This window comes from Bison bison, unplaced genomic scaffold, assembly GCF_000754665.1.
Source record: "Bison bison bison isolate TAMUID 2011002044 unplaced genomic scaffold, Bison_UMD1.0 scf7180017864453, whole genome shotgun sequence".
Lineage (NCBI taxonomy): Eukaryota > Metazoa > Chordata > Mammalia > Artiodactyla > Bovidae > Bison > Bison bison.
In genome coordinates this window covers 3,550,092-3,577,364 of record NW_011495015.1, presented here as the reverse complement: position 1 = coordinate 3,577,364, position 27,273 = coordinate 3,550,092, and the positions used below count along the sequence as shown (strand labels likewise).

Below are 27,273 nucleotides of genomic sequence, written 5' to 3'. Positions count from 1 at the left end.
CCCTGGGATTTCTTTGGAAGGAATGATGCTAAAGCTGAAACTCCAATACTTTGGCCACCTCATGCGAAGAGTTGACTCATTGGAAAAGACTCTGATGCTGGGAGGGATTGGGGGCAAGAAGAGAAGGGGACGACAGAGGATGAGATGGCTGGATGGCATCACTGACTCGATGGACATGAGTCTGAGTGAACTCCAGGAGTTGGTGATGGACAGGGAGGCCTGGCGTGCTGCTGCGATTCATGGGGTCGCAAAGAGTCAGACATGACTGAGCGACTGGTCTGATCTGATAAAAGATGCACTGAATTTTGAAGACTCATTATTAAAAAAAGAAAGCAATCATCTCATTAGCACTTTGAAAATTTGATTACATGATGAAATAACACTTTCTATATATTGAGTTAAATACAATGTATTATTAACATGTATTTCATCCATTTCTCGGAGAAGGCAATGGCACCCCACTCCAGTACTCTTGCTTGGAAAATCCCATGGACGGAGGAGGCTGGTAGCCTGCAGTCCATGGGGTCGCTAAGAGTCAGATATGACTGAGTGACTTCACTTTCACTTTTCACTTTCATGCACTGGAGAAGGAAATGGCAACCCACTCCAGTGTTCTTGCCTGGAGAATCCCAGGGACGGGGGAGCCTGATGGGCTGCCGTCTACGGGGTCACATAGAGTCAGACACAACTGAAGTGACTTAGCAGCAGCAGCAGCAGCATCCATTTCTTTATAATTTTTAAAAGGTGGCTACTAGAAAATTTTCAATTACATGCATGGCTTGCATTTATATCGGACAGTATTGATACCGAAAAATAATATAAATTACTGCTCTTATTGCTAGTAATTATAATTGCTACCATTTCTTTACTGTCTAGAACTTTGAATTTGTTATCCCATTTATTTTTCAGAAAGGCCTAGTGTACACATATACTTATGTCCATTTTACGCATGAGGAAATAGCAGCTAGGCGAGGTTAATAAATTTGCCTAATATCACATGGCTGCTTGGTGACCATGTAACCCCGGATGCTACCCTGTGTTATTCAGACCCTAACGCCCTGAACACACATGTGCTTCCCTGGTACACCATCCTATATAGCTCCCCCACTAGACTTGGGATTTTTCAAGTCTGATAAAGTTCCAACTCCCATCACAATACTTAGCATAGTGCCTGGGAAGTAACAGACATGCAGTAAGTGACAAATGAACAATCATCAAGGTTTGCGATAAACGTGAAAAGAAAAGCCATGAGAATGGTTGAAGGCATTCTGTAAACTTTGAAGCTTTACACAATTACAGGTTATCATAATTATGATAATTATCATCTCCTATGATAGTCAATCAAGATGCTGAACGTCAGGCTCCTAAGCCCAGGGCGATTAACACCTTGTTCATCTCTTGTCCTCCTAGGCAGCATCTTTTCTGTATCACTGGCTCCCTCTTGTGTCTCTACATTGTAATAGCACAGTAGGGCTTCAGTATTTATAGGAAATCATCAAAACTGTGAAATCATCAAAAGGGGCTTTCCTGGTGGCTCAGATGGTAAACAGTCTGTCTGCGGGAGACCCGGGTTCAATCCCTGGGTCGGGAAGATCCCCTGGAGAAGGAAATGGCAACCCACTCCCAGTATTCTCGCCTGGAAAATCCCATGGATGGAGGAGCCTGACAGACTACAGTCCATGGGGTCGCAAAGAGTCAGACACGACTGAGCAACTTCACTATCAGAAAGGTAGTGATGGTGGTAAAGAACCCGCCTGACAATGCAGGTGACATAAGAGACAAGGATTCAATCCCTGTGTGGGGAGGATCCCCTGCAGGAGAGCATGGCAACCCACTCCAGTATTCTTGCCTGGAGAATCCCATGGACAGACGGGCCTGGAGGACTACAGTCTACAGGTCACAAAGTCAGACATGACTGAAGCAACTTAGCACGCATGCATCAGAACAATGGATCACTGCAATTTTTACTTTTTCATTCCTTTTTCAAGAACCGTGCAAAAAATAAAACGGAGAGCTGTATCAGCCCTAAGGCTATACGTTTGTCATCCTGGGAATTTGCTTTTCTCAGTAACTGATTCTGCACAGTATATCATTTCAAGGGTCTGAGCTGAGCCCTGCAGAGCAACATGGAGTCAGCAGTTCAGGCAAAGACTACTGAGATGTGCCAATCTGAGGGCTAGGGTCTCCCCATTTACCACTCCACATCTTGAAATCCCATCTGCCTCAAGAAGCCCTTACCATCTACCTGACAAATAGGACAGGCTTCCTTCACCTCCTCAGTCCCTGGGAGCAGTGCCAGCACTCTGTGGAGTACCACTTCCTCCTGAAATGGGAGACTGCGTGTTTTCTAGGCCACTTGACCTCCATTTGGAGTAACTGATCGAGCTAACCCAGTGCAGATGGGGTCAAGTGACCTCCTGGGCCGAGCACTGTTTGATGGTAGGTAGATGGATGGATGAGTTTCCCCAGTGGCTCGGGGTAAAGACTCCACTTGCCAATGCAGGAGACTCAAGTTCAATCCCTGGGTCAAGAAGATTCCCTGAAGGAGGAACTGGCGACCCACTCCAGTATTCTTGCCTGAGAAATCCCATGGACAGAGGAGCCTGGTGGGCTACAGTCCATGGGGTCAAAAAAGAGTCCAAAATGACTTAGCAACTCAGCATGAGCACAAGATGAGTGGAGTCTTCACGAGGTGGCAAGTAGTGGACCCAGCTGCAACAGCCCACACACTCACCACGGCAGTTCTTCGCGGTCACTGCGTCCCCGTAGAAACCGTCAGCACACCTCTCACAGTGGGGGCCGTCGGTGTTCCCAAGGCATCGCAGGCATTCTCCGGTGACGGAATCACAGCTCCCAGGCTCCAAGAGGTCAACGTTGCCACTGCAGTTACATGCGACGCAGGAGTCTCCGGGCACTGTTGGGTTTCCATAGTAACCGTCTGCACATCTGTATAAAAGATGGAGACAGAGATGCGCACAAATGCAATTACTGTAGACGGTCCCCCACCATCCAGGGACTCTCTGAGTGGTTAATCAATCAGACTAACTCTTCACCTAAGATTTACTGTGAGAGGAACGCGGCTCCCAGTTCAGGCATTCACAGATCCCATCACTCATTGTGAGGCGTGGGGAGTGCGTCCAAATAAGCCAACTATCTCCTAGGACAGGCTCCAGACCCAGGCAACTCGACCCGCATCCCACCACTCAGGGAGGCCACCTCCCACGGAGACCAGCCAGACTTGGCACCAAGACTCACACGGGAAAGACAGCCCCTGGCCTCCAGGCACCAGGAGACACTTATATCAAACTAGCTCTCACTTGTGGGATTATCCAGAGTAAAAGGACATTCAAATGTGTGAACAGACATATGAACTCCTGGCTGTTTCACATTGCTACCGATGAGAACTCAAGTTAGCTCAGAGAGATCAAAGTATGCCCATGGACTTTCAACATTAATTTTTTAATTGATCGACTGGCTTCTCTGAGTCTATAAATAATAATTACATATCAAAAACTTTAAAGCCACACGTAACTACACATTTAAAAACAAACACAAAATTCATTGTAAACATTTGTGGAAACTGGTTGAGTGAAGGAGTACCTCTCGCACCAATCCCCCATGTATCCTGGGGCACACTGGTCACACACCACTTCGTCCCCATCATCCAGGTGGCAGGTGGGGCTGAAACTGTCAAAACAGCAGAGATGCATGCAGTTCTCCAGTGGATGGTGCAGAACTCCTAAATATTGAAATGCTTGGCTTCCACCACTCCTATCCTTACACACCTTCACTGGATCCTCACTCCTTAGCCCAGAAACGAAGGCCCCCCAGTCACACAGCCCACCCAGTGGGCACTAGACACTCCCTGTTTGTCCCTTGGCCTGGGCTGCGATTCTCCCCACTGTCTGGGCTCACTGGCTCACCCTCAATGTCCTCCAGGAGGCCGGCTCTGATGATCAAGCCAAGTTCCTCTCTAGTCCCTGGGGCTGGGCTGCCTGCCTCAGAGCTACCCACACTAGCCAAGAGCAAGTTCACTTCCAATTTGGTTCCTCAGGGCATCGCCCCTGGTAGATGCCCCCTGCAGAGTGGACATACTTCCCCTGTCCTCATGATCACACAGTGGATGCCATGGCACCGGCAGCCACGGCTGAACAGTGTGATACTCAGGACACCTACCATGATACCCAGCACATACCAGGCACTCAATAAAGATTTGTTGAATCAACTTAATGAATTCAGTTCATTTCCAATGAGCCTCATATTTACATATTTTGGTCATTAGCTCAAATACTCCTGAAGCCCAGGAGCAAGTTTTATTCATATCCATGCCCCCCTCTACTTCCTAGCCCACTGGTAGGCACACAACACTGAAGGAAGTGATGATCAACATGAGACCAAGAGGGAAAAAGGCAGGCAAATGTCTTTGCCACCACACAACCTGCCTTATATACTTCAACATGTCAAGCTTTTTTTAAAAGACAGAGTCTTTTCCTCCATCTCGAGTCCCAATTAATTACCATGGGGCAAATTCACATTCTCATTGCACACAGGTCTTGCTCTGAAGACATCAGTGCGGGTCTGGATGGGGACCCTGGCCCCTCGGGGCAGGGCTGGCTGGTGGAGGAGCCGGGCTTACTTGTTGGAGGCTGTGGAGAGCGGGCAAGCGCAGGGCTGGCAGTCCCCGGGGGTCCCTCGGGAAGGCAGCCCGTAGAAGCCGGGCAGGCAGCGCTCGCAGTGCTCCCCGGTGGTGTTGTGCTGGCATGCCTAGGAAACACGTGTGGAGAGGCTTGGCTCTGGCCCGCTGAGCGAGCCTCAGTTACCCACAAACAACTTACAGTCCAAGCAGAAAAAAAAAGGCACAAGACTGAAACAAGTCACCAAACACTCCTATATGAGGAGTGGCTGCCTGTTTCCAGACTGGCTGATAAAATCTTTTAATTTGTGAAAACAGGAAGTGGAGAGACCTTTCACTTCCAACCACTATATTCGGTCTCTTCTACAGTAACAAAATGGATCAAAGAGCTGCTCTCAGATCCTGGTCGGCAGAGGGTGCAGAATGTGGACCCCCCCCAGCCCAAGTGTGCGCAGAGGCCTCCAAACCCGAGAGGAAGAGGGAGAGAGCTTTTAAAGGAACAACAACCTCATCAGGCAATGGGAAGCTGAGCTGGAGGAACTTATAGTGGAAAGACTGAGTCTGCGTGCAAGCCATCCTTCCACGCCACCCTACAGACACTTCACTTATAGAGAACAAAAACATGGACAAAGAGCTAAATGAAAGCTGTCCTTCCAGAGAAACAGAAAAAGGAGGCTCCAGAGAGAATAAGCAATGGGCGGCACCACGCTGAGGTCTTCCCCATGATCATTAAATTTTCCCTGCCCTGCTACTCAATCAATCTCTTAGGGAAAAAGCATGAACCTCCCTCTGTGCTGTGCCGGTGAATAGGGTTCAGTTGATTACCATACACATTCATTCCGTCTCTGAGCGGTGAATCCATTAGAGCCCAGGAGTGTGGGGGCACAAGAGCCTAAAAGAATTCCTGACTGAAGTTAAAATACGTCTTGCCCTGTATCTGCCCCAAAGTTCATTCTCAAGATTAACCACACATTTGTTAAGCCCTGTTTCAACTTCTACTGCATGAAAGAGGGACTTGTTCGCAGAGTTCATCTGCTAACAATGATGAAGCATTATATATTGCAGAAATGAGTGAGATTATCAGATATCTTATTATTCCTCGTATGATATAGTATGTAAGATAATGTTAGAATCTACTAGCATTTGCATTTAAAAGATCTGATCTTCTTTGCTTAATCAGTGGACGTTTTCTACCTTTATGTTATTTTTTAGTCTTGTGAAGTAAATCATTACTTATTGTCCCAAGAAAAAACCTGCAGTGAAATGATACCTCCTTTTTCTATTATTACCAAACCAACTTTTCTTCAAAAAAACAAGAAATAAAAAGCAGGAGATAGTCTATGTCTTAAACTTAAACCTCCAGATTTCCTTTGGGGTTCACAAAGGCAGGGATGTTCCCTGTGGAGGAAGCATTTTTTAAAAAATCACTTCTGAGCAGAGCCAGGGCTTCAGGGCGGGGGAGGGGCACATGAGGTCTCAGACTCACAAAGCAAACACCATGAACATCACACTCAGCTGCATGGCCGTGGCATTCACAGGGCTGACAGATTCCTCCGAAAAGTATTCCGTCCACGCGGTAATAGCCGGGAAGACAGGACTGCAAAAGAAGGACAGGTGACCATGCAGGTGAAGGTAACTTCTTAAGCAAAATGCAAATCACCCTTTTCCAAATATGTTAGAAACAAAAACCGCTCAGTCTTCCGGGAACAGAAAACTTATTTTTTTGCCCAAACATGCCATAAAATGCACCCATATGATGCATAGCATTCAATGATTTTTTTTTTTCAGTAAATTTACTGAGTGGTGCAACTACCACCAGAATCCAGTTCCTTATATGTTTTGAAGGCAGAAAACATGCACACAACAACTTAATAGCTATTCAATAAGCCAGCGCACATCATAGGAGTTTTCCACTGCAACATTCTTAGAAATCATGTAATAGTCATTTACATTTCAATGTAAATGGAAAGGATATTTTTCCCTCTACTATTTTTTCTTTTGCTTAAAATTTATAAAATGTTGCTATCATGGTGTTAAACGCACATCTGTGTCAAATAGCATCAGTTTAATAAAACAAGTGTTACAGGTGAGCTTCCCTTGGTCTTCCTGCTGGTCTGACAACGTGGAGGTTCAGGGACAAGGAGTCCCCTAGACACTGTACTTCATGTCATCCTCCTGGTGACCCTGAGCAATTGACTCTCCATTTGACAGACATGCAACCTGAAACATGAAGCATTAGCTCTGGGCCTCGGCGCTGATACAATGACTCAACGCCAGGTGTGCACACCTGCAAGACCCCTGTCCATGGGCCGCCCAGGGCGACAGCAGGCAAGAAACGCATCCAGAGTGCAGACTGGGGAATGATTCATTTGAGGCTGGCACACTCCCTTGGGGCCATGGCACGAGGGGGTGTGGGCTTGTTTTCTATTGTTCTAAGGATTCTTAGAGAGCATTTCATTATAGTAATAATGTATAATGCCTTCATTCACACTGATCTTGGGAATGTCCCCTATCACCTCCCACAGCCATGCTCCCCTGGGTACAGCAGGCCTCTCTACAGATGGGCACTGAGCAGGCAGCTGCCTGGGGGTCTGTGTGGCAGCTACAGGGCTCCCCCAAATTCCATTCTCAGTGAACAGCTGCCTGATTCTTTAAGTCAGCTTCTGAGCAAGAGCTGGATTACAGAATGAGTTCTGCTTGACACAAACCCTGACAAAGAAGACTAGAGCTTCCTGTTCCTGCCTGAGCATCATCCCACACACACCCACAGTTTTGCTCCAAAGCCACACTCACACCAGCACTTGCCCTCCAAAGCCCTGCCCACACTAGTACTTTCCCCCCAAAGCTCCACCCACATCAGCACTTGCCCTCCAAAGCTCCACCCAACAAGAGCACTTACCCTCCAAAGCCCCGCCCACACCAACATTGCTTCCAAAGCCCCGCCCACTCGCCCTCCAGACTCCTTCCAGTCTAGCTGGCAAGGCTCCCACTTCCACGGTTATCTCTGCACTACCTGTGGCTCCCCAAGCTCACATCCACATACTATGAGGTGGTCTGAGGGTCATTTTTCCGTTAAGCACAAGACCCACAGGGATTAGGACCTATGAACTCTTGTTGGTCCTAAAAATAAATGAGATGTTATAAAAAAAAAAGTTCTTTGGTCCCCACCCCATACCAAAAATACTTTTCTAAATATTTAAAATAGAGATAAAAATATTTAATTAAATATCTGCACCAGGAGGCTTCAGGTCAACCTTATTAACTACAAAGTTAGTAAACGTAAAAACAGATTATAAGTTAAACGTTCTCACTTTGTAAAGAGCAAGCCAAGAAATCACAGCCAATGACAAATGTTCACAATTACAGCCAGTCATGGACACGTGAGAAGACCTCATGGCAGTAAGCCAGGGGTGAAGTTCAAATCTTAATATGACTGCTTGCTAGCTGTGTGACCTCGTCAAGGTACTTAACCTCTCTGTGTCTCTCTTTCCTCATCTGTGGAACAGAAAGCATATGAAGGGCCGACCTGACAGGGCTGTTGTAAGGATTAAATGGGGATAATATGTGGAAAGGGCTCAGAACAGTGCCAGATACATACAAAGTTCTCAGTAAGAGAGAGTTATTATCAATATGGATGTCCAAATAATTCAAAACATACCTCAACATTTTTAAGCAACAGATTACTTTTAGCAATGAATGTAAGAGTAGGTTCATACACTGACTATATGATGTGGAGCCCACATAAGTAACACAGCTGGGTGCCATCAAAGGTCTCCACACAGGGCTGGCTTGGCCAAAGCTTTCCAGGTCAAGTGTTGGTAACTGGTAAATATTCAAATATGATCAAAGTTCGATCCTCCTTAGGAATGCAAAACATGGCTTGGGTGCTGCAACTTTCCTACTGACTAAGCCAGACAGTGACACCTATGAGGGTATTCCCAGGGGCTTCAGAGAAATCGGATTTATTTTTTTTAAGATTTTTTGATGTGGGCCATTTTTAAAGTCTTTATTGAATTTGTTACAATGTTGCTTCTGTTTGGTTTTTTTCTTTTTTTTTTGGCTGTGAAGCACACAGAATCTTAGCTCCCTGACCAGGGGTTGAAACTGCACCTGCTGTGTTGATAGACAAAGTCTTAACCAGTGGACAGCCAAGAAAGTCCCTACATTTCTTTAAGCAATGTGCTTCCTATATTCCAAGATCCCTCAAAAGTCTGAAACTTAGAAACACTGGGTTTCCAAAACTAAAATTCAAACATACATCATGACATCACCTTCAACGCATTTTTCCCCCATAGGAAGGAGCAGAGGAAGCAGACAGGAAGGAGGAGGAGAGTCACCTCGCAGGAGATGCCCGCATAGCCCTGAGGACACTCGCAGTGCTCCACCTCCGTGGCCAGGGACAGGTCTATGACGTTAGGGCTGGCCACGTCCAGAGAGACAGAATCCAACCTACCAACAGACACACAGATAGGGCCCGTTACACAACTTAACACGCTTGCACGCAGCATCTAGAACCTCAAAGAAGACGAATTCCTAAAAAAGGTTTAATTCAAACAAAATGATTTTTTTTTTAATTAAAAAGGTGAGTGTGTTGTAAGTAACGAGAGATTTTCACAACAGAACATTTTCTGGGAGCTGTCATTAGTCCCTGGAAATGCCTTCAAAATTTAGAAAAAGATGAGCTACTGCCCAACACAGCTGAGGCACGGCTCCGTGGGGCCCCTTTGGAAGAATGAACTTCAGAAGAACAAGCCCAGGCAGCTGAACTCTCTCTAGTGCAGAGAGACTGTCACTGGGTGTGCCCTTTGGTTTGCTTTAGCCGTATTCTTTGTGCACGTTCTGACTGGAGTTGCCAGAAACAGACCTTCTTGAAGTAACAAAATGACTAAGGCTGAACTCATGAGCTGTGAAAAATCTAAGCCCATTAACATCAAGAGGGTGAAAACTAGGTGTGATGTTGCGGCAACTGTCCCCTCATTTCTCAGAAAACCACCCTGAAAGTTTCTCATCCTGACACCAAGTCTATTTCCTACTAGATACATCGGTCATGGACAACTCTTCTTACACTTTTGATAAAATTATAGTGATGAAAAATAACTCCAAGACAGACAGCTCCATTAGCTGTGTCCTGAAAGTAATCAAGTGTATTCAACTTAAAATACATAATGCATAAAATAGACAATTCATAAACTATACAGTACAAAAGGCAAGACCACTGTAAGTTTTCCCTCTGTTCCAGTACACACCTGTAAAGAGCTGTCTGGGCAGAGTTGTAGTTGGCTCTGATCAAGAGATGGGTCACATTGGCGAGGACCGTCATCAGCCGGTCGCGATCTATCTCCCTCTTGCTCTTGAAATCTCGGAAGTTCTCTGGCAACAGTCTAACCACGTTCAAGTACTCTTCGTACGGCTTCAACAGCAGGCCCTCAGCCTGGGTGCTTAAAGTGATTCCGTTTCCCTAACATTTTTAAAACAAGGAGGAAATACATTGATGATTCATTTTCATGATGAAACACGAAAAGCAAATTTTGTATTCAGCCACCTGGCTTTTCATGTCTTGGCCAAACATGTAATGATATCCATGTAACCCTTGGTCCAAAAGGATCAGAGATATTTCACTGTGTTCCTCTCAGAGGAATTTGGATAATAAGTCTAAAGACTATGCCTCTGTTAATCTCAGAAAAGAAACACAGACAAGCCCTAGACCATGTTTTCCTCAAAGCAACCAATCTGATACCCCTCATCTTTTTTTAAATTGAAGTACAGTTGATTTACAATGTTTCAGGGGTATAGCAAAGGCCAAGGCCTTGCTGAGTTTTTTGTTTGGTTTTGTTGCAATTTTTATTGGAATATAGTATCTTAACTCATTTCTGGACACAATCATGTAATAAACCTCCTGATTTCTAGCAATGTAAGAAAATACCTATTAAAAACCCACAAGTTCTACTCATTGTCGGCCTTTGCTGGCATTCTGTCACTAGAGAATACACACCAATATCTGGTATGTTGCAAGCTTTCAAGATAGCCTGGATTTTAAAAGTCAGTCCATTAGTTGTATCTGATGGATGTAGATTTGTCTCCTAGTTCACTTTATGTCACGAGCTAAAACTGTGAACCTAACTTCCTCTTATTGGTGGGTAATAACTGAAAATAAAGATTTCATTGTCATGCTCACTTCTTAAAAGTCATAAAAGTAATCAGATGGGAGCCCATTTATCATCATGTGTTTTCTGACCTATGTGTGTACCCCCAAGGGTAATGTCCATTTTTCATTTTTTCACAACCTTAGGTTTTGTTCATATGGAGTGTTTGTTAACCTAGTCTGTCAAATAACAATTAGGAGAAGACCTATTTTAATTAGAAAATTTAATTCTTGTAAAATTAATTTCAAGGACCGACAGGACAATTAGCATTTCTTTTAGGAAACCCCATGGTGACTCAGATGGTAAAGAATCTACCCCCAAAGCAGGACACCAGGGTTGGGAAGACCCCCTGGAGGGCATGGCAACCCACTCCGGTCTTTTTGCCTGGAGAATCCCCATGGACAGAGGGGCCTGGGGGCTACAGTCCATGGGGTCCCAAAGAATCGGACACGACTGAACGACTAAGCACACAGTTGCTTTACAATGTGGTGTTAGTTTCTGCCGCCCAGCAAAGTGAGTCAGCTATATGCATACATATATCCCCTCTTTTTTTGGATTTCCTTCAGGTCACGACAGAGCACTGAGTAGAATTCCCTGTGCTGTATAGTAGGTTCTCATTAGTTATGTTTCTTTTTGTGATGGGAGTGAGGACAGGGATGGAGGGGACAGAGGTGAGATAAAAACAATGACACATCTCCTGTCCCCACACAGCCAGACTCTGTGCTGCCAGACTCTGTGACCAGCCAGACTCTGGTCACTCAGTGGGGAGGACACGACCGGAGGGCGGAGGGGCTCCAAGGCCGATCAGGAAGTCCCCACATGGAGGAAAACCTTCTCCCTTTCGAGTGTGAATAGACAACTCCACTACAGGATAAAGGGAAGAGCTACAGTGCGGCCCCCGGGCAGTTCTGGAAATTTCTAGTCTCAGGGGACCTGAGAGGCAAACCACTGCTGAAAGCCCTCCTGGCCCTGAGCTCCTCGCTACATCACACCCCCTCTTAGACATTTTTAGTCATAAAACTGACCCCCCACGAAGCCCTCGGCTCTAGCACAATGACAAGAAAGCAATTACCTTAATGATGACGTCGGCGTGAGACAGGGGGTCACCATCCACTGCTTCCACTGGGACCTCGTAGGACACTGTGTACTTCAGGAATCCACCGAAGGCCGTCAGCTGGAACCACGAAGGGACAGTGAGCACCGAGAGGAGGGAGCATAGCCCGCAGTCAGAGGACACGGTGCTTAGGACTTATCTGGAAACTGCTGGGCTGCGAGGCGTCCCCAAGGCCCCAGCACGTAAGGACTTCACATTTAAGGCAGTGGACAGGAAGCATGTTATACGAATCTTCTGTTTAACTGACATCACCAAATGCAGGATATTGTTTAAATGCACAGAAAATGCACTCCTTCTTAGGAGCTAATGAGATAAATTACTATGAACTTCTGCTAGTCCAACAACAGACCTTCATTTCGTGGAAGAACTGCAGCGGGTGGAGAGTTTGCCCCAGGACTACGGTCTCAACATTGGGTCTCATCACCGTGCTTGTGGGAGGACGACAGACACATGAGTGATCAGCCAAAGGAAGGACTAAGGGCTCGCTCCCTGACCCCATATCCTTTAATGTAAAAGAGACATTTTTTTTTTCTGCCAGCTGTGGTACAACAACACAATGTTCAGAAGCCAATTTCTGCACCATAAAAAAATTGGAGAGGTGATCCCAGGCATACAAACTACCGAATTTTGGTGATAAGACCTCATTCTAAACAGAAAATGACTTCTAAGATTGTAATTTAGTGCAGAAAAGCAATCATTAAAAAAATAAATAAACACCAATTAAACATACACAAAACAGCTATAAAATTTTAAATGTAACCATCAAATTAACTAGAAATGGACTATGGTATGAGACCTACAACATGACTTAAACCAAAGGCGAGGCTAAGGCAAGTAGGGAGCCAGAGACATTGAGGGATATTCCACTGAATATATTTTCAGATCAGAATCTGGAGAAGGTGCGTGATTGGTGAGGAGGGACAGGACCACGTCACAGAAGGGAGAAGTTAAATCATATCAACCAACTTCCCACTTTTGTAGAATCCCCTTTGAGCATTTTCTTACAATGGAAAGGATCCTATCTGTTCTTAAACATGAACTTCACGTGAGCAACAATCATGAGAAAGAAGCAGGGGGCCCCTGCACACCCTTTCTAGGAATGTTCTATACACCCAGTGAGACAGGTATGGGCTTCCCAGATAGCTCAGTACTAAAGAACCCGCCTGCCAAAGCAGGAGATGCAGGAGACAGGGGTTCTATCCCTGGGTTGGGAGGATCCTCTGGAGAAGGAAATGGCAACCCACTCTGGTATTCTTGCCTGGGAAACCCCATGGACAGAGGAGCCTAGCAGGCAACAATCCTTGGGGTCGCAAAGAAGCAGACAGGACTGAGCATAAAACTGGTACACGGCTGACTCCACAGAACAGGGACGCAAGGGACCTTCACAAAGGCCCGGGTGACCCAGGAACCCAGAGCAAGGCAGAAAGTCTGTATGGGAGAAGGGGACAGGCTTCCCCTACCTACCAGGGGCTTACCATGGTGCCAGGAAGGACACAAGTTCGTATTTTAATGATGTAGTAAAGTCAAGCAGGGATAAAAAGACCACGGGAGTCAGGTGCAAGTAAACACTATGTGATAGTCTGCCAAATGCCCAAGAGAATGACGAGACTACGTGAAAGGCCAACCAAAGTTCTTCGCGAATGTGCTCGAGATCCCTGCCCCAGACACCGTCACCACAGATACCTTGTTTCCCAGGTAGGCCTCCGGGGCCGCCCAGTAGTACTGGGAAGTCAGCCGCTGCTCCACCGCCGAGTTGTTGATGCTGATCTGGTGACGTCCACCCAGGGCATCCTGCTGGGACTGGATCTGGTTGGAACTGACCAAGTCGGTGACCAGCCACCCAGACATATCTTTTACCTTCAAAAAAGATCCAAGAATTTCAGACGTGTGGATCCCTTTGGGTTTCCCTCAGCCCAGCGCTAGCATCTTCACAGTGAAGGGGCAGCCCCAGAGAGCTCAACCAGGATGGAGTTCACACATCGTGGCTTCTACTCGTCAAAAGACCCAGAAAACCTAAGAATGAGTCACAGTCCCCCAAACCCAGGTCAATTAGAAATAGATGAGCAAAACTGTACAGGCCATGGATATATATCTCAGATTAAAGCAATAGCAAAGAACTCAATAAATGCACTGAATAAAACATCTCTGGCTAATGCTGACTTCTTCATTGCTGTCCCCTACTTCTTAGCCAAATGCCAAAACCTATATAAAGCCTCCAGATCCTATCCTCCTAATCTGTCACCTATGTAGAGATGACAGGAGACCACCCACAGGAACACTTAGCCCTGCTCAAGTATTGACCAGAATGCCCCCTCCCCAGGCACTAGCAAGGAAGGAGAAGGGAGTTAAGGGGAGCCCAAAGCTTGAGCCAGCATGCTGTCCCTCTAGAAACCAACCCCCCAGACTCTCTGTTCCCCAAACAGCTAGGACGCCCTGACTGCCCTCGTAATCTCCATGCCACCTGCCACACTCCCATCTCCCAGCTTTCGGAAGGTGCCCCCACCTGGCTGACGGGCCAGGAGAGGCTTTCACAAACGTCGGAGACGCCGAAGCAGAAGCACTCGGAGCAGCCCTGGGGATTCTTTTCCTCCAAGTTATAGAATCCTGGCTTGCAGCGATCACAGTGACTCCCCTCAACATTTTCCTGCAAGTGAAGCAAACAATTAGCTTTTGAAACCAGTAATGGACAGAATAAAATGACATGAACATGACACAGTCCTGGAGAGTCTCTCGGACAGCAAGGAGATCAAACAAGTCAATCCTAAAGGAAATCAAGTCTGAATATTCATTGGAAGGGCTAATGCTGAAGCTGAAGCTCCAATACTTTGGCCACCTAATACGAAAACCCATCTCATTGGAAGAGACCCTGATGCTGGGAAAGACTGAAGGCAAAAGGAGAAGACGGTGGAAGAGGATGAGCTGGTTAGGTAGCATCACTGACTCGATAGACGTGAATTTGGGCAAACTCCAGGAGATAGAGGAGGACAGGGGAGCCTGATGTGCCGCGTGGGGTCACAAAGAGTCGAACACAACTGAACAACTGAACAACATGACATTAGCGGGAAACATGTCTGGTGACCCAGACACAGGTAAAGAAAAAGACAAATGCAAAGCCTCATGATGTCACAATTTCCAGATAGTCTGAAATATTATCATCTGATTTTGTACTCAAGACTGAAGCTAAGGATCTAGAGCTTGGTTGTTATATTGAAATGGCTTTTTCGTATCGTTTTGTCTTAAATCTTCTATGTTTTCCAAACTTTCAAGCATTTTAAAATCTGAAGAGGACTTTATTCATCTTGTAAATGAATGCTCAAGATTATTTACTGTCATACATACCTTACAGAGACAAGACTCAGAGCAGGGTTCCTCATTCACACTGCCAGCTGGGTTGCAGTCACAGGACACACACTCCGGGTAACCCTTATAGCCGAAATGGCAGCGATCACATTTCTCTCCCGCATAACCTTCTTTGCATGGACACTGACCTGGCCACTTCCCTTCAAAGAAAAGTGGCAAAATGATCCAACAGGAAAGTAAAAGGGGTTTAAAGCAGGGGCCAGCCAACTATTCTATAAAAGGCCAGAGAGTACATACTGTAGGCTTTTTGGCCAGCCTCTGCTGCAACTATTCAACTCAGCCCATATGGCTTGAAGGCAGCCACAGATGGTACATAAACAGATGGAAACAGCTCTGTTCCAATAAAACTTTATTTATAAAGACAGTGGTGCCAGATATGGCCCATAGAACATAGTTGACAACCACCCCTGGTTTAAAGAAAGAAAAGATGGAAAACACATGTAACTGTAAAATAATGCAGTAGCTTGTGAAAACCATTCAGTTCCTCCTTGAAAGGCTAAGCATAGTGTAGCCGTGAGATCTAGAGATGCCACTCTGAAGTATCTACCCAAGAAAAATGGAAACATATGTCTTCCCCAAAACTTTTACACAAAGGCTCATAGCAGCATTATTCACAATAGTCAAAACAACTCAAATATTCATCTACTGATGAATGAGTAAACTAAACACACACACAATGGAGTATTATACAGCAAGAAAAAAAGAATGAAATGCTGTGACCTGCTACAACAGGGATGAAATTTGAAAATAGTATGATTGCTGAAAGAAGCCAGTCACTAAAGACCACATGTTCTATGCTTTTATTTCTATGAAATGGCCAGAATAAGCAAATCTCTAGAAAGAAAGTAGCTCAGTGGTTGCCTAGAGCTGGGGCGGGGCAGGGGAGGGGTGAAGGGAAACAGGCAGTGAAACTGCCAATGGGTCAGGGGGCTTCTCTACAGGGTGATGGAAATATTCCAATACTGGATTGTGGTGAAACAATGGACTGTACACTTTAAATGGGTATATTGTATGCAATTATATCAGAAAATTCTTTTTTAGGGAAAACGTACAGAAGCCAGTGGTGGAGGGTGATGAGCACTGTCTTTTGCTTTAATGCCAGCTTTGAAAGTTGCAGACTCTTGGCCAAGTTTCTCAAGTGCTCTGAGCTACAGTTTCCTTGCCTGTGGAGTGGGTAAATAACTTTTACTTGCTATGATTAAAAATTAAAATCATGTGTATTTTTTAGTGAACCCAATCAAAGGTAACTGTCATCATCAGCATCATCTTATCGTGGGTTGCAGATATGAATCACTGTGGCGCTGCTGCCAAGTCGCTTCAGTCATGTCCAACTCTGTGCGACCCCATGGACTGCAGCCTACCAGGCTTCTCTGTCCATGGGATTCTCCAGGCAAGAACACTGGAGTGGGTTGCCATTTCCTTCTCCAATGCATGAAAGTGGAAAGTGAAAGTGAAGTCACTCAGTCGTGTCTGACTCTTAGCGACCCCATGGACTGCAGCCTACCAGGCTCCTCCATCCACGGGATTTTCCAGGCAAGAGTACTGGAGTGGGTTGCCATTGCCTTCTCCATATGAATCAGTAGTTCCTGTAATTCACCACCACCCCCAACCAGCGGGCCCCACAGTGAGCACACCCTTCTCAGGTGATCAATATCCATTTCCACTGCCAGCAACTGAGCACCGGAGGGGGCCGTAGGGGTCTCCGAGCAGATACAGCCTATTCAGGGGACTCTGGCATTTGCACGTCCATTTGCCAGTTTTGGAAATGGAAAGAACACTGACATTTACAAGGTTACCTGGAGGATTTGCTTGCATTGTAGGGGGATGTATGCTTAAGCCTCTGCCTGTCTTCTGAGAGCTAAATGCAGTGATTGATATTTACTGTTCCACATATGACTTGAAACAGAGCCTCATTTCTTCTTTCATCAAAAGCTCAATTAACCTCTCAAATGTCATTTCGTCACCTTGACATCACCATCTCCACCCCTCCCTTCCTCAAATTCATCACGATTGGTAATTTTGCTTTATGCCCAGGGCATCAAGACTTGGCTTTATATTATTCGTGGACTTGTTCATTTAGTGTCTGCCTATGAGCAGAGACCTTGGTCATCTGTTCAACTGTATATATATATATGTTCCCAGGTCCTAAAAAACTGCCTGGCACATAGTAGTAGGTGCTTCATAAATATTTGATAAGCAAAACATCAATAGAGAATCATCACCAAATTATTACACAATGGTAACAGTCTTGCTAGGTGCAAATCTTACACACACAGACACACACACACACATACACACACACACACACATCGATTACGAGCACAGAAATGAATCAAGTACCTCTGTGTAAGTCAGAGTGAAGGTCATCCTTAATACAGACTGAACTGAGGGACCCCACAGGGTCACAGTCACAGGGGCGACAAGGGTGGTCCTCATAAGGAGACACCTGAAAGGCAGAGGTTGTACTAGATTATCTTGCTAGAAATAACAGCAATCTTAGCATTAACACTGACAATAATGTCAATGACAAAGTGTTAATTTTTCATCCCAGATGTGACTATCACCATGATTTTGTGTACCCAGGGTGTGTAGGTCAAGCCAGAAAATACCAAACATCCTTTTGATGGTGACAGCCGCTGGCATCATTAGCAAAGTGTCCTCCTTTCCCATTATCACAGCTCTCAGGCCTCCTAGCTCTGCTGTGACCTGGAGTTATTTAGAAGCATCTCCTATAACCCAGCCACCACGGGATTCCCATGTCAGCTACATGTCAAGTGAGAAGTGTGCACTTCCTTTGAGCAGGAGACAGCTGCTTCAGTTATTGGCTGACCCTCCACGTGAACACTGAGTATCACAAAACTCTGAGAGGATGCAGCCAGGGGGCTCTGAATTCAAATTAAGTAGCAGTGACCGAACATCCTACTCTGAGCCAGAAAAGAGGACAATAGAGCAGGATACCTATACTGAAGAACACTACAAGCTAAAAAACAAAGATTAAGTGGCAGGTATTCCCAGGGCAATTGCCAGTAGGACAGAAGAAAAATCATGAGTCAAAGTCTAAGAAAGGTCCTAAGAACTGGAATCCTTATAATTACACGCACATACCCCTTACTAGAGGGATTCTGAACCAGAAAACAAAACAAGTGAGAAATGGTCAGGACTCAAAACCTTCCTTATCTTCACAGCTGACTGCCTGTAACTCTATTTCAGCCCTTGAATTAGTGATTGATTTTATAGTTAACCATTGGGCACATCTGTCTCCCCAATCAAGTTTTAAGTTCCTCGAAAACAAATGGTTTCTTTTTCACCTTTGTATACCTTCAATTGCTTGGATTATAAAAGACTCCCTAATAAATATTCAGTCAAAAAAGGAATACAGACAAATGTTATAGAAGGAAATGTCTCCAGTGCTGTGGTTCTGTGTGGTGGTCTGAGGCTCTTTCCTACCACAAAACTGGCACTCTTACTCCACAGGGTCTGTAATATCCATCCGCACTCTTACCCCGTGAGGTCTGTAATATCCATGCACTCTTACCCCGTGGGGTCTGTAATATCCATCCACACAGGTTTCACAGTTGACACCCATGGTGTTCTGCAGGCAGCCAATGCAAACCCCTCCTCCTCTGAACTGTCCAGCAATATTCAGGCTTCTCCTCTGATTGGCCACATCTTCATCATAGTAACAGTCTTTGGCTTTATTGTGGCAATTGCATTCTAGGAGAATATTTTCACATCTCAGTTAATATAGACGTCGTGGTCTAGATAACACAAGCGTTCCTTCCCTAAATAAGTTTTGCAGAAAGTGAAAGTTGCTCAGTTGTGTTTTACTCTTTGCGACCCTATGGATTATACAGTCCATGGAATTCTCCAGGCCAGAATACTGGAGTAGGTAGCCTTTCCCTTCTCCAGGGGATCTTCCCAACCCAGGGATCGAACCCAGGTCTCCTGCATTGCAGGTGGATTCTTTACCAGCTGAGCCACCAGGGAAGCCCAAGAATACTGGAGTGAGTAGCCTGTCCCTTCTCCAGTGAATCTTCCCGACCCAGGAATCGAACCAGGGTCTCTTGCATTGCAGGCGGATTTTTTACCAGCTGAGCTACCAGGCAAGCCTGGCTATAAATTAAAACTATAGAGTAAGTCATTTTGTAGGACATGGGCCACCTTCTGGAGGCGTTGGGGAATAGCCATCTGAATTATGAGTTTGCACACCCACTGGATCCATCAACCTCTTTCCTGGGATCACATTCTGCAGAAGCACCTGCTCACTTGTCAGTGACGAAGGTGAACCACTGTACCACTGCCTGTGTTAACAGAAGACTTGCTGTTGTTGTTCAGTCGCCAAGTTGTATGTGACTCATTGTGACCCCCATGGACTGCAGCATGCCAGGTTCCTCTGTCCTTCACTATCTCCTGGGGTTTGCTCAAATTGTCCATTGAGTGGGTGATGCTATCTAACTGTCTCTGATAACAAACAAAATACTATAGGTAGGTATATGTTTTGAATGTACATCTATATAATGGAGTTCAATGCAACTATTTTTTTAAATTAATTAATTAATTTGGCTGCACCAGGTCTTCGTTGCAGCATGTGGGATCTATTTCCCTAATCAGGGATCGAACCTGAGTCCCCTGAATTGGGAATGCAGAGTCTTTGCCACTGGATCAGCAAGGAAATTCCCCAATGCAACTATTTTTAAAGCAGCATTTCATACCACTAATATGGAAAGATTTTCTTTAAGATATATTGTTAAATATAAAAGCAATGCACAGACCGACATGCACATTACATTAGATTCTATGCACAAATTGTGTAAGGTGTTAACATGCTTTACTTGCACAAACATTTCAGGAAGAACCTACTAGGAAATAATACAAAGAGAGAAGGGTAGAGATAGAAATATATAAATATGCTTTAATATATTGTAGATATTGGAACCTTGTGAATATACTGTCTATTTAAAATCTAAATCCCAATTAATACAGAATAAATGAATACATGGTAAGGGAAATCAAATAAACAGTAAATTATAATGATATATCAGGTCTCAATCCTTCACATCTTATGACAGTAGTCTGCAGCTTTGGGAGTTACTTGAGTATCTAAGAAAACCATTTTATTGTTCAGTTGCTAAGTCGTGTCTGACTCTTCACAGCCCTCCAGACTGCAACATGTCAGGCTGCCCTGTCCTTCACCATCTCCCTGGGTTTGTTCATGTCCATTGAGTCGGTGATACAATTCAACTATCTCATCCTCTGTCACCCTCTTCTCCTCCTGCCCTCAATTTTTCCCAGCAGCAGGGTCTTTTCCAAACCATTACACACTATAAATATGAAGTCACTGGGAACTGAAGCAGACGAAGGGGGAAGACTCCACATCCCTGCACCTCTGAGCGGCCTCACCTTCACACGTGTTCCCGGAAGAAACAGTGCCGGGTCTCCAAGGCTGCTGGTGGTACCCAGGGCAGCATCGATTGCATCTGTCCCCACACGTGTTATGTTCACACTGACACTGGAATTTCTAGACAATAAGGAACATAAAACTGCATCTGAAAATTGACCTGCATGCTTTCCTTAAGTTTATTTCAAGAAAAATTCATCACAGTCAAATACATAGCAAGGGTTTGCAGTTGAGGATATATGGTGACATATAAGGAAATTGGTATTTCATTTTTAAAGATAAAAATAAACATAGAACCTGGTTACATGCAGAATTGAGAAGAAATAAAACAAACTAACATGGGTTAACTAACAAAAACTTTTCAAAAGAGATATGTTGACTTGAAAGGTTTGGAAGCTCCTATGAGCAACTTTCTTTTTTTAAAAAAAAAATATTTATTTTGGCTGCATCGGTTCTTAGTTGTAGAATTCAGTATCTAGTTCCCTGACCGGGGATCAAACCTGGGCCCCCTACTCTGGGAGCACAGACTCTTACCCACTGGACCACCAGAGAAGTTCCTGAATAACTTTCTTGATATTCATCTCTGTATTTTTCAGCATTAATAAGAGAATAATCCTATTCAGGAGTTAAATTATAACAAAGATTTGGAAAAAATAAAAAGTAATTCCATGTAAGTTATTTAAGAGAAGAAGAAAGGAGAATGTCCTCTTCTTCATTTAATATGATGCTAAAACAGGAAAACTTTGTTTTATCTTGATTTAGCACCACAGAAAGGAAAGAGGAAGGGACTCTTAAAAACATAAGCATAATTTCTAACTGCACATGATTTTCACTTACTATCTTACAGAAAAGAGCTTTAAAATTCAAAAGGCCACTGGATTGGACACTATTTTACAGTTAAAGGTTAAAATGGCAAATATTATGTTATATCTTGTTTTGCAACAAAAATAATTCCTAGAAAGATTTAATTAAAACGTATTCTTCAACCAAAGCAAAATTAAACTGTCTTTAAAAAATTAAACCAGTTAAATTATCTGAAAAGTTCTTTTTTTGTGGCATGATTTTAAAACTTTCAACACTTGCCTTAAATAAAAAGTGCAATGCCAACATTATAGCTACAACTTCTGAAGTTTTAGTAAAATGTGAGATACTACTACTCACCTTTGTACCTTCATCCCATGGGCAGCTACTAGCATGGCCATAACAGATACACATTCCTCCAACAGAAATGTCTTTTATTGAATAATAATACTAAGGAAAAAGAAAGTTAAAAAAAAATTAAAACCTCTTCTATTTCAGTGCAAAGAAAATGACATCCACACAAATACCTCAGTTGCTATCGGTAATCAAAAACACACATATACCTTTTAAATCATATTTCATGCACAAATAAATATAAATAAAATATTTATGTTCAATTAAAGTAAATAATGTTCAAATTAGCTCATCAATAGAAACCAAAGGAGTTGAAAAAGAATTTCCCAACTTGGCTCCATCATAAACTGAGGCAGTCATATTCGAAACCTAGGCTACTGAAAACTCTAAAAATATTCCTAATTTGAATACAGCCCTATATAAACTACCCACTCCAGTATTCTGGCCTAGAGAATTCCATGGACTAGAGAAGTCCATGGAGTTGCAAAGAGTCATACATGACTGAGCGACTTTCACTTTTTCACTATATAAAAAGGATAACTCATGACCAAGTAGGCCTTATCCCAGGGGTGCAGAGTTAATTTAACATGTAAAAATCAATAAATGTGAATCACCATTTTAACAGAATAAAGGAGAAAAACTAAGATCCTTTCATTAGATGCAGAAAAAGCATTTTAAAGAAGGCAACACCATCATTCAAAAAACTCAGCAAACCAGAAGCAGAAGTAAGCTTCTTCAGTCTAATAAAGGTGTGTCTATGGAAAACCTGGATCTAACTGTGGAAAGTTAAGCACTTTCCTCCTAAAATCGGCTCTCACCATTTCTAGTCAACATTTTAGTCACCCATACAGTTCAATAATGCAAGAAAAAGGGTGTCAAAGGCAAATAGAGGGCACAGTAAGACTGAACTGTCTTTATTTGTAGATAAAATGATTGTGTACATAGAAAATCTATCAAAAGCTACAAGAATTTGTAAATCGGGATGAACAAAAATGAATTACACTTCTATATACTAGAATGAACAAATGGAAAACAAATTTTAGAAAGCAAGCCATTAACACTAACGTTCAAAAACATGAAATACTTAAAAATAAACTGAACAAAAGATGGACGATAAACAGTAGATCAATGCCCAGAGGGGTGAAAGAAGTCAGACATAAGTGGAGAGGTATAGCACCTTTGTGAACTGGATGATCCAATACTACCAAAATGTCTTCCAAAATTCCTCCTAAATTGATCTATTTGATCTATGGAATCATTGGACTCCCAGCGAAGGTCTCAGCAGGCTTTCTTTCTTTCTTTCAGCAGAAATGTACAAACTGATTCTAAAACTCATAAGGAAACGCAATGAACTTGGAACAGCCTAACCAATCCTGGAAAAGAACTGAAGTGGACTGTTACAATACCTGACGTCAAGACTTCCACAGTAATGGAGAAAGACCCTTATTGGCATAAAGATAGACAAACAGATCATCAGAACAGTACAGTGTCCAGAAATGCAGCCACAGTAATAAGGTCAAGTAATTTTCAACAGGCCACAAAATACTTTAAAGAGAAAAAGAATGTATATATTTTCAACAAGTCGTGTGGAACAATTGTATGTGCACATGGAGAATAAATCCATGTAACTTCTACCTTACACCAAATAAAAAATGAACAAGAATGGATAATAGGGGTGAAAACTAAAACTATAAAACTGTTACAAAAAAGCATCAGAAAATATTTTTGTAAAGTTGGGGTAAACAAGTATTTTTCAGAGAGGAATAGAAAGATTAATTCTGAGGAAAAAATGATAAATTGCATTTTATCAAAATTAAAACTTCTACTCATCAAAAGTCATAGTTAAGAAAGTGGATAAGCAAGAGACAGGACGGAGAATGGATTTTTCAGTAGAGACACATCTGACAAAGGATTTGTACACAAGATATGTAAAGATATTTATAACTCAGGAATAAAAATACAGCTAACCCAATTTAAAGATGGATAAAAATGTGATCAGATACAAATCAGCACAAACTCAACATAATTCTCAAGGAGATACAAATACCCAAGGAGACAATCCTCCATGCACTTCGGCACTGCTGAGGTGACAGTGACCGACACCCCAGTGTGGACATGTGTGTGTACCCGGAGCCCTCACACACTGCTGCAGAACGGCATAGCTGCTTTTGATGTCTCAGTAAATTCCCCAAAATTAAACATACAGCTATCCTGTAGCTTGGTTGTCCCATTCCTACTTTATCCAAGGGGTTTGAAAACGTCTGTCCCTACGAACCTTGTACATTTACTATACATATATCTCAAAGTTTAAACTTTTAAGTGGAAAAAAAACCAACAACCCAACAACTCTCACTTGCTTGGTCAGTCGTGGAGCCAGATCAGAATGAAGAAATGGCCACTGCATCCCCTGCAAGACGATGTCATCGGATGAGTGGAGACAAGGGGGCCTGAGGACATCAGAACTTCTACCTCATTTAAAGTTGGCATTTAATGTTGTCAACAAAAATAAGAAAAAAGGCCAACCAGGGAAGAAATGTCTATTTCCCTTAAATGACATAAAGTTTTTCCACAGGTCAGGAGCCCGGCCTGACTTACTCGTCTGGTGACAATAGGGTCCAGGTCTTTAGGGTCCCGGTGGCTGAGGGTCATAAGATCGGCGTTGAGGGTTCGGATGCGCTGTAAACGCAGGCGGATGTATCGTGCAGAAGTGAAATCCAGCAACTTGGGTGAAAGATCGTCAGAGCTTGGTCTGCCATTGATTAACGACGTGTGAATCTAAAGATAAAACATTAAAATAAAGAAATATCCATTTTAAGCATTCCAAAAAAATGTAACTCTGATGGTTCAAATTCAGGACATAATCTTTACAGATATTATCTAAAATCAAAACAAACAACTAGGTTCTTATAGGAATCTAATGTTCATTGACACTTGTGAACAGCAATGATCACAACCCAAGTTCAGTTTATTAAAGTCATTCATTCTACTGTCTCAGGGATTGTAGGAAACCTTTAAACAAGAACACTTCTCCTGGTGTGATGAGAGCATTTTAACATGGATGTGCAGGCATCTGTGAACCAGAGTCTAAATGTCGAGGACAGACTGAGGAGATGGGAAAAGGTGCCTGGGAGCTTTGTAACTCCCACTCTCTCAACCCATCTCTGCTCTTGAAACAATGCAGGGCCTGCTGCAGAGTTCCTGTGTGAAAAAGCACTTTTTTGGGAGGGTTTTTGTGGTTTTAGCTCATTAAGGCATTCTATCAAGGCACGGCTAGGTTTTGATCACACTGATTTAATGATGTGTGTGCAGTCTGGGCATGTAGAGCACGGAACTGGAACACTTCATCAACCATATCCAACCCACAACACCCCCAGGGAGAGTGAGAACTTCCTGGAGAAAACTGGGAGCTCTATCAACAAATGTTGTTGCACTGGTGTCATGGGAAGGATCCTCCAGGGAGGACGTGATGAATTATTAAATCACAGCAGAGTGAAGTTGAGGGACCTTGAAGGGAAGAAGTCAATAAATAACATGTGTCGGGGGCAACATGAAGCATCAGTAGACAGCAGGCAATGATACCTCAGCTCCAGAATCTCAATAGTTAAAGATCTCTGTGATCTGCACCAGGAGAGATTTATTTTGAGTCCTCGGCTTTGGCTCCTACGACAGCTGTGTTGTCATTGGAGGTGGGGAAAAACAGACCTCCCAGCCGGTAGGGGGCGCCTTACCTCTCCGTGCTCAAGCGGCACCAGTCTGGAGTAATAGGAGGTGCAGATGACTTCGTCATCCGCCCGGTAGGTGGGCGGCCCCCGTCTCGGAGTGATGTTGTAATGCGTCAAACATTCCGTGTCACTGACCGCATAGTACTGCCAGGGGCTGAACTTGACACCATCCACAGAACGTTCCAAGATCCAGTTTCCAGGTCGAGGGGCATTAGCTGCCTTGATGATGACATAAGCGACCTGGAAGACCTGGAACAAAGCCATTGAAAAGTCTCAACCAATAATCAGCAACAAGTGCTCGGAAACCGAAGTGCCTCTTGAGAGCACTGCCATATGACGACTTCCAGTGTCTTTTACTGCTTTTGAAGATAACTGCTCATAAGTGTTCATCAGAGATGTATCTTGTAAATGTTTTGCTGGTGGCATTTGCTTTCAAAATATACTCAAACTGTTCACAAATGAATCTGTATTACTGTTATTAGCAGTGTACTTTTTAAAATATGTTTTGAGTGTGCTGTGTACCTTGTGGGATCTAGTTCCCCCATCAGACGTGGAACCTGTGCCCCTTGCATGGCAGCATGAAGTCTTAACCACTGGACCACTAGGGAAGTCCCAATAATGTTAATAAGTGCCTGTTTTCTTGTTTTCAATGTCTTTTTCCAGCAGGATTCTTAATGGTCATAGTTGCAATATATTTCACTAATAGTAGTGTTAAATGTATTTCTCATACATTGATTTGGAGATAACACATCTGAACATGAGAAAAAAAGTTAACTTACTACACACCTATCATAATGGTTAAAATCCAGACCACTAACAGCACGGAATGCTGGTGAGGTTGTAGAGTGACAGGAACTCTCATTCAGAGCTAGTGGAAATGCAAAATGCTGCAGCTACTTCAGAAGATAGTTTGGTGATTTCTTACGAAATTAAATATGATCTAACCATACAATGGTGTGATCACTCACCTAGAGTGATCATTCACATCCCGGAATGTGAAGTCAAGTGGGCCTTAGAAAGCATCACTACAAACAAAGGTAGTAGAGGTGATGGAATTCCAGTTGAGCTATTTCAAATCCTGAAAGACGATGCTGTGAAAATGCTGCACTCAATATGCCAGCAAATTTGGAAAACTCAGCAGTGGCCACGGGACTGGAAAAGGTCAGTTTTCATTCCAATCCCAAAGAAAGGCAATGCCAAAGAATGCTCAAACTATCGCACAATTGTACTCATCTCACATGCTAGTAAACTCTCCCAATAATGTTAATAAGTGCCTGTTTTCATACATACACACATCATATGCTCAAAATTCTCCAAGCCAGGCTTCAGCAATACATGAACCGTGAACTTCCAGTGTTCAAGCTGGTTTTAGAAAAGGCAGAGGAACCAGAGATCAAATTGCCAACATCCACTGGATCATCAAAAAAGCAAGAGAGTTCCAGAAAAACATCCATTTCTGCTTTATTCATTATGCCAAAGCCTTTGACTGTGTGGATCACAATAAACTGTGGAAAATTCTGAAAGAGATGGGAATACCAGACCACCTGATCTGCCTCTTGAGAAACCTATATGCAGATCAGGAAGCAACAGTTAGAACTGGACATAGAACAACAGACTGGTTCCAAATAGGAAAAGGAGTACATCAAGGCTGTATATTGTCACCCTGCTTATTTAACTTATATGCAGAGCACATCATGAGAAACGCTGGGCTGGAAGAAGCACAAGCTGGAATCAAGATTGCTGGGAGA

At 43.7% G+C, this 27,273-nt stretch overlaps 1 protein-coding gene across 2 annotated transcripts in view; it reads right to left on the bottom strand.

The window, feature by feature from the left end:
* The window catches only part of LAMA1 (laminin, alpha 1), a 126,232-nt gene that overhangs the window by 58,095 nt on the left and 40,864 nt on the right, over window positions 1–27,273 (bottom strand). For both annotated transcript variants that reach the window (XM_010859096.1, XM_010859097.1), the window contains exons 4-19: window positions 25,532–25,774; window positions 24,399–24,578; window positions 21,810–21,899; window positions 20,651–20,768; window positions 18,786–18,964; window positions 17,591–17,696; window positions 15,230–15,390; window positions 14,394–14,534; window positions 13,574–13,747; window positions 11,849–11,950; window positions 9,880–10,091; window positions 8,971–9,082; window positions 6,120–6,230; window positions 4,637–4,764; window positions 3,601–3,687; window positions 2,735–2,946 (exon numbers count right to left, since the gene is read on the bottom strand). In XM_010859096.1, coding sequence (XP_010857398.1) covers window positions 2,735–2,946; window positions 3,601–3,687; window positions 4,637–4,764; window positions 6,120–6,230; window positions 8,971–9,082; window positions 9,880–10,091; window positions 11,849–11,950; window positions 13,574–13,747; window positions 14,394–14,534; window positions 15,230–15,390; window positions 17,591–17,696; window positions 18,786–18,964; window positions 20,651–20,768; window positions 21,810–21,899; window positions 24,399–24,578; window positions 25,532–25,774 — 2,356 coding nt within the window. The remainder of the gene's footprint in view (window positions 1–2,734; window positions 2,947–3,600; window positions 3,688–4,636; window positions 4,765–6,119; window positions 6,231–8,970; window positions 9,083–9,879; window positions 10,092–11,848; window positions 11,951–13,573; window positions 13,748–14,393; window positions 14,535–15,229; window positions 15,391–17,590; window positions 17,697–18,785; window positions 18,965–20,650; window positions 20,769–21,809; window positions 21,900–24,398; window positions 24,579–25,531; window positions 25,775–27,273) is intronic.